Source organism: Drosophila tropicalis, unplaced genomic scaffold (genome assembly GCF_018151085.1).
Source record: "Drosophila tropicalis isolate 14030-0801.00 unplaced genomic scaffold, ASM1815108v1 contig_859, whole genome shotgun sequence".
Lineage (NCBI taxonomy): Eukaryota > Metazoa > Arthropoda > Insecta > Diptera > Drosophilidae > Drosophila > Drosophila tropicalis.
Window position 1 is genome coordinate 8,692,182 of NW_027173353.1, and position 7,005 is coordinate 8,699,186.

Genomic DNA, 7,005 nt, shown 5'->3' on the forward strand with positions numbered 1-7,005 from the left:
GACTATTAAATAAACGTTGTTATATTTATACTATAATACTTTTTTTTATTGAGACTTTTCAAATCATTTTTTGATATTTTTTTGTTTGGATTTTTTTCCTTTTATACTTATATCACACACAACGTAATTAATGTAGTAGATTTTTTTAATGCTGTCTTAAATAAGTGACTAAATCTAAGCTGATTGGATGAAAACAAAATATTGTTTTAATTATTAAGCAAAACTAAATGAATTTCCTAAACAAAAATGTTTGTATACAATAAATTGTGCATTTCGAAGTCCTACAGGCAAACAAGCGATATTTAATATGATCTTAAGTCTACGAGAAAACTATTATTGCAGCGTTTTGGATAAACACTAAGTGCGTATGTATGTATATAATCGTATAAAGAGTTTTATCCATTTAATATTAGTATCTCATGTCGTTTTTAGTCACTAAATTACAAGTGTTATTACAAGTATGCGAGTCAAAATGATCAGGAGGATAACAAGCGCTTCTCATTAACATATGTAGGTAGGTTTGTATAGAACGTACAACAAGTTAACAATAGGGCAAAAATATTTATAAAAAAATATATAAAGGGAAAACAAAACTCGTTGTCAACTTAAAAGTTTAGATAGACAATGTAGTATGGGTAGGGCAGGGAGATTAAATTAAATACAAAGCATAAGTTCTAAATTACAATTAAAGTCTTTGAATGAAATTTCGATAAACAGACACGACGACGACAAAAGACTATACATTTACAATTTATGTCCATAGTTTCCAGATTTTGTTATCTAACAAAATCGAGTCTCGTTTATGATTTCCTAACCTTTTACAGAATTATTGGCGTTTAGTACAATTTTTAGATCTTGCATGGTCATTTGATTCGGCTTTTTGTACATTAGTACGAAAGATTGGATTCTTCCTTTACGAATATTGGATGATTATGGAAAGTTACCGACATACTGTTGCTCTATGTGTGTATATATATATAATTGGTAATATGCTTTTTTTTTCTTGATTTTTCTTTTCGTTTCATTTACTTATTTAAAAAATTGTTTGTGTATATGTCTTATTGATTTATGTGTTGCTTTTGATAATTATTTTTTCCGTGTAAAAAAAAAAAATGATTCGTTTACAATTCGGTTGCCAGCATTAGATTTTGTTCTTTTTTTTTTTTTTTTTTTTTTTGTTTTTTTCGGGTAAAGAGAATTTAGTTCTTCCTCGTCTTTTTGTTTTGTTTGTTTTGTTTCTTGGCCCATTTGCACTGAATGCTGATCATATCTTTCATAGGATTTTCTTTTGCATACATATATGTTTATGTGTACGTGAATGAGTGTGAGGAGCTTTAGGAGGCTGGGAAGTCCATTAGATGACTACGGGGTATAAATTCATCGGCCATAGGATTTAATATGGACTTTTCCACATTACATTGGCTTTTTGGCAGGGCCGAAAGAGCCGTATTTTGTTCTTCAGTTCTGAAATAAAGTTAATTTTCAAATTTAGAAAAAATTTATAATAAAAAAGAAAGTATCAGTTTTTACTTGGCCTTCTCCCATTCATTTATTTGCTCCTCCAATTCATCTTCGATCATGGCTTCAAAACACTCTTGCATAATCTCCTCCTCTTCAAGACGTTGCAGTTCCTTTGGGTTATTTAAATGGGAAAAACAAAATATTGAAATATACATGTATAAAGAGTTTGTTGTCATAAGTTTATTTACGTTCTTATCGAACTCCTCCTCGTTTTCCATCCACATATATTCGGAGAAATCTGGCTCATCGTCAATGTCAGACAGAGATTCGTCGTCTTCCACCACATAAATGATTTGGTCCGTCCAGTCAACAGATGGTACTTTCAACAACATGATATGTAATCGCTTTGCTAAAGGTATTGAGAAAGATTAAGTTTGTTTAAAGTTTATAGGATTACAACCAAATAATAATTGAAAAGCAGATAAATTATGTTGGGTCCTGAGTGTCCTAATAAATTTTTCAGCAAAAAACATTAGCTTTGTGAGCAATTAATTCGAGTGAATCGGTTTTTCATAGTGAGTAGTACATAAAAGTTAGTGACATGACAATGTCTATATCGTTAACTAAAATTTATCTTAAAAGGTAAGTATAGCCAAATATATAATACAGATTCTGTATACACATACATATGTACAATGCATACATATGTACATACATACGTATGTAAATGAATTCGCCGGTTGCCGTTGGTATGTGTATGTAACTTTGTATTACTTCTAGAAACCGGTCTGACACTGTTTTTATTTAAAAAATCTATACAAAGACAAATATGTATATATATGCATGTATGTATGTATATACATATGTTGCTTATTCGGCACATTGAATATACACAAACATTTATATGTATTTATTTTTGTTTAAATTTTCTCTTGGCCCAACTGAAGACTTTTTTGCGTTGTGACAAAAACCGAAATGTTTAAAAACAGAATGACTAAGCTCAAAGTGCAAGAGTAAAAGAGAAGAATAGAGTTAGCCAATGACACATACAATCATCTTATATATGTATATATATACAGGCATACATACACGTACAGGTCAGTACGAATTGTTTATAAACAACTGCCAGCGCCTTAAAAATTTTCATACATACAAATGTACGTACATACATATATTCATTGTAGATAAGGAGTAATCAAAACAATAAGAAATACCCCTTGATACACGTTCTTAACATTTTATGCCATAGAAAGAAGAGGAAAGAATAACAAACTTTTATGGTAACCTTATCAGCTGTTTGGGGCGTGAAAAAACAACAAATAACTAGACATAAAATATTGAACAATTTATGCAAAAACGCAATAACCAAACGTCATCAGCACTGGCAATAAAAAAAAAAAAAAAAAACAAGAACACCGGGTATGGTAAGTTAGTTGGGGTATTTAGAGAATGCCGCAATAAAAACAACTTAAATACTTTAACAAATGGTAAAGATATCGATTTTTTAATGATTACTATGTATTTCCAAAAAACATATATATAAACAGTCGAATTATTGTTTTAATTTCACCAACTTCTTACATACATATGTATGTACATATGGCAGACTTAATTTTTGGCTAGATTAACAATTTCCTTTAGCCTTTTACGGCTAAAAGTGTTCAGCACTGAATTGAAAAGTGTATATGGATGTGTGTATGTGCTCAAAAACAGAAAATACATACACACACAGGGGCCGTATATGAATGTATTTGTTGGCTGCCATATTTTAGTTAAAATTGCGAAAATTAAAATGTATTTGCACAGAGTCAATTCCACAAAACAAAATTCAGACACATACAGGTGTTAAACGGCCATTTATACACACGTACATACATACATACATGCATATACATACTTGATTGAATGAACCCCCATCAACCCACCAATAACTGCGTAGATTTTTTCAAGGTAACAAGTGTTTAAAATATTCGACAATATGCATTAATATTCAGCGTTTTTTCTTTTGTACTTGAGCAACAATAACTAAATTAATCAGGTTACACACACATACACGGCACGTAGGCCACCCCTCACCTTGCTTACCGCGCGCACTTATTCACACACACACACACCACACATAGAATTTCCTAGCTTAGCCGTGCTGTTGCCTTTTTATTGATTTATCGAGAAGAAACTACACAAAGTTTACACTCACGGAAATGGCAAATACTTTAAGCCCAAGCAATTACAACCAGGAAGTGTCTGCATTTTGATTTCCGCCTTTCTTTTAAACCCGCTGCCCCCCAGCAGACATCGAAACAACAAAATAATAAATATAATTAAATCTTAATTTAGTCCTGTCGAAGGCAGTCGGTTTTTCTTTTTTTTTTTTTTACTCACTTTACAAATCCGTTTGTAAGTTTTTTTTTCTGCAAATGTTCCGTTCTTTGGCTGGCCGCCTTTGGTCACTTTTTGTAAATTATTACTTTGGGACTGAGATCTTCCACTGAGAATTTTGTGTGTTTGAAAGGAACACAGACAACTTTAATGTTGCATCTAGAAATAATCCACACGAAAAATTTTGATAGATCTATTGCGAAACGTAAATAAATATGTACTGTGTGCGCCGGAAATACGTCCGTAAACGTCAAGCAATCGAACTCAAAGTGACTTTAAAACAAAAGCCAAAAAAACAAACAAAAACATATGAAATATATAACAACAACAAACACACCCACGAAGCTCCAATACAGATACAGATTTTCTTTCAGTGCAGACGCTGGCTCTCTTTGCTGTGGTCAACAATTTGCTTCTTTTTTTTGAATTTCGCCTATTTACAGTGAGTATTCTCTTTGGCGGAAAAAAAGCAGTAAACTAATTGAAAAAGAGCTGAATAAGTTGCAAGCCATTTAAAACGCACTAAAAATCTTAAACTATTTATTAAATTACTAATGCAATAAAAAACATTATCTAGCTCTAAATAATTTATAACTCTGAGACTCTGGGTGAGAGGCGGTTGCTTACCAAGCGAGTTGAGCTCTTTTTTGAATTCGCCTCTCATATGCGTAATTACCTTCGTTTTTACTATGGCTGCCACGGTCTCTCTAAAATCTATAATTAGGCATTTTTATTTGATTAAAATTAGGCGCGCTCTTTAAAAATTATTTTAATTTTAATTTGATTTGGGTCGGGATCACTCGCTGTTGCTGTTTGGTATTTTATATTATTCGAAATACTTCTTGGATCCCAAGCTTGTAGTTGCGTGCTGCTTAAGAAAGAAAACATAATCATGGCTAAGCCATTGAAAAGAGCCAGTGTAATTAGAACCGTATTCCATTCTGTTTTAAGTCCCTGAAAAAGTACGGAATTAAAGGGGGGCTTAATCAAATTTTCTTTCTTTTACTTACAGAGGAAACCAAAGCTGCTACAATATAAGGTGCTAGAAATCCAGATAAGTGGCCCAAACAGTTGGCCACTCCCGACAGGAGGCCAGCAAACGAAGGGGCAAAATACAACAAAGTTGGCCAATAGCCAGCACTAAACCCCATATCACATACAATGCCCAACAAGACGTACATCATAATAACGACAATCTTTTGTCCGCAATCGGCCATTATAATGCCGCCTACAAAAATTATACTCAATACCATGCATATAGCATACAGCAGGCGGCGCATACAACCCAAATGCCTGTCCACTCGGCGTTCGATATAGGAGCAGCTCAGTATGCATATCAGTTTGGAAAACAAACTGCCCACATAAGGAGCAGATGATAAAAGTCCAACCTCAGCCAGGCTAAACTGCATCGCCTCTCGCATAAATCGTGGCATGACCAGTGAAAGTAAAAGATAACCATAATTATGGAAAATATGTGTCAGGATGAACGCATAAACAGGCACTGATGTCAGCATTGACCTCCAAGGAATGGCCAAGTGCTGGAATAAATAAATCCATTAAGTCATTATGAATCAAGGCTAACTTTAGGTCAGCGCCATAAATTGCTAAAATTCCTAAATCCAGTTGCCAATTGTTAATATTAATTAATTACAATTTTAAAATTAAGAATGCAATTTGAAAGCTTTTACACCGCAGATAAATGACATTTGCTGACCTATTTTTTGGGTATTGTTTTTATTTTTGATTTACCTGCATTTGTGGGGTAATTTGCAAATCGGGCTGCAAGTACGCCTTCTCCTTGGTGGTTAGACGTGGATGTTTATTGAGGTCATCGTAGATAAGCCAATGGCAAGCTATACCATATAGTAGGACTACAAAGCCAAGCATATAGAATGGCATCTCCCAGCCAAGTTGGCTAAGATAACTGGCCACAGGATAGATGATTATTGTGCCCATGACAATGCCACTATACGCAAATGACAAGAGAGCTGTCCGCTCTGAAGGATGTGCCCAGATGACAAAGAGTTGGTATATCGATGGATTGCCGCAGCCCTACTGAAATGTAATACTTTAGTTTTTCACCTTTGGCGGATGCGCCTGCAAAATCTCCTACCGCAAACATCCCAGTAATTATTAAATTGGTTGCTGCAGCAGCAAAACTATAGTGAGCCATGACTGGGAGCAATAGATATGTGATTCCCTGAAGAATAAGCGATAAACTGAACAGCAGTTTACTACCAAATCGATCTGATAGATGACCGGCTAAAGGTAAAGTTATGACATAGCCGTAGTAAAATATGCCAGGAAATGCAAGCTCCTGATTCCGTGTCCAAGTTAAATCTCCGCCTGTAATCTGCAAAAGAGACGACTAAGATAATGGCGGCCCAAATGGATCAGGCATACCTGTAAGGACTCAATCTCTGCGTCCTCCAGCAGATGTGGTCCACATTGCGTTTTCTGGATCGCTGTTCCATTTAAAGGGGATTGACTAGTGTCATCTTCACGTTGTTTGACCATACTAAGTATCACTAGTCCCAACATACTACGTATTGCTGTGTGTAAAATCATTGCCAGGAAGGCACACACTGTATAGGTAAGTCGTACAGAGCCCCATAGAGGAGAATGTGATGGCACTGATGATGATGATGATGAGGGAGTCACCAAGTTTGGTAGATTCCAAGACTTGTGTACCATTTTCTTTAATGCACTTTCTTTCCTACTCTTCTATCTAATGTTTGGGACAAGTTGGACACAACATACACAAACACACACACACACAGACACAAACACACAACAACAAGAACAAAAAAAAAAAAAATGCAACAACAAAAATTTGCACGCTCAGCCCAGTTCGAGTGCTAGAAATTGACTAACCAGATGTAATAATGAAGCAAAATTTGCAATTTGTCACGACTCTAGAGCGGTCAGGCGGTCACTTATCTTGTAACGGTAAAGCAAAAAAACAAAAAAAACTGAAGAAAACACAACAGCAACAATAAGACACATACTGGCAAAAAAGTTACGATAAAAGATTCCCATAAAAACCGAAATTTAAGAGAGCTCATCCACAAAGCAACCCCATAAAAAAAAAAAAAAAATTGTCACCTTAAACATTTGTATACCCTGTCAGAAAGTATAATTGGTTGGTCGGGATATAATCTTAAG

General features: G+C 34.5%; 2 protein-coding genes and 1 long non-coding RNA gene across 4 annotated transcripts; 1 reads left to right on the plus strand and 2 right to left on the minus strand.

Moving 5' to 3' along the window:
- Window positions 1-806: 806 nt before the first annotated feature.
- Paip2 (polyA-binding protein interacting protein 2) lies at window positions 807-4,102 on the minus strand. The gene is made up of 4 exons (XM_068296822.1): window positions 3,844-4,102; window positions 1,710-1,870; window positions 1,531-1,631; window positions 807-1,464 (listed from the first exon to the last, which is right to left on the minus strand). Exons 2-4 carry the CDS (start codon window positions 1,851-1,853, stop codon window positions 1,335-1,337), a joined length of 375 nt encoding a protein of 124 aa, XP_068152923.1. The 5' UTR covers window positions 1,854-1,870; window positions 3,844-4,102; the 3' UTR covers window positions 807-1,334.
- Window positions 3,835-5,077, plus strand: LOC137582334 (uncharacterized). The gene is made up of 2 exons (XR_011033273.1): window positions 3,835-4,282; window positions 4,853-5,077. It is a non-coding gene; the product is annotated as an uncharacterized lncRNA (long non-coding RNA).
- On the minus strand, window positions 4,556-6,705 carry LOC137582331 (sialin). 2 transcript variants are annotated; one of them, XM_068296819.1, is made up of 5 exons: window positions 6,244-6,705; window positions 5,954-6,193; window positions 5,590-5,892; window positions 4,851-5,378; window positions 4,556-4,794 (listed from the first exon to the last, which is right to left on the minus strand). In XM_068296819.1, exons 1-5 carry the CDS (start codon window positions 6,532-6,534, stop codon window positions 4,585-4,587), a joined length of 1,572 nt encoding a protein of 523 aa, XP_068152920.1. In that variant the 5' UTR covers window positions 6,535-6,705; the 3' UTR covers window positions 4,556-4,584. The 2 variants fall into 2 exon arrangements, with proteins under 2 accessions (XP_068152920.1, XP_068152922.1); XM_068296821.1 differs by lacking the exon at window positions 6,244-6,705 and having other exon boundaries at window positions 5,590-5,895; window positions 5,954-6,096.
- Between the last annotated feature and the right edge of the window lie 300 nt (window positions 6,706-7,005).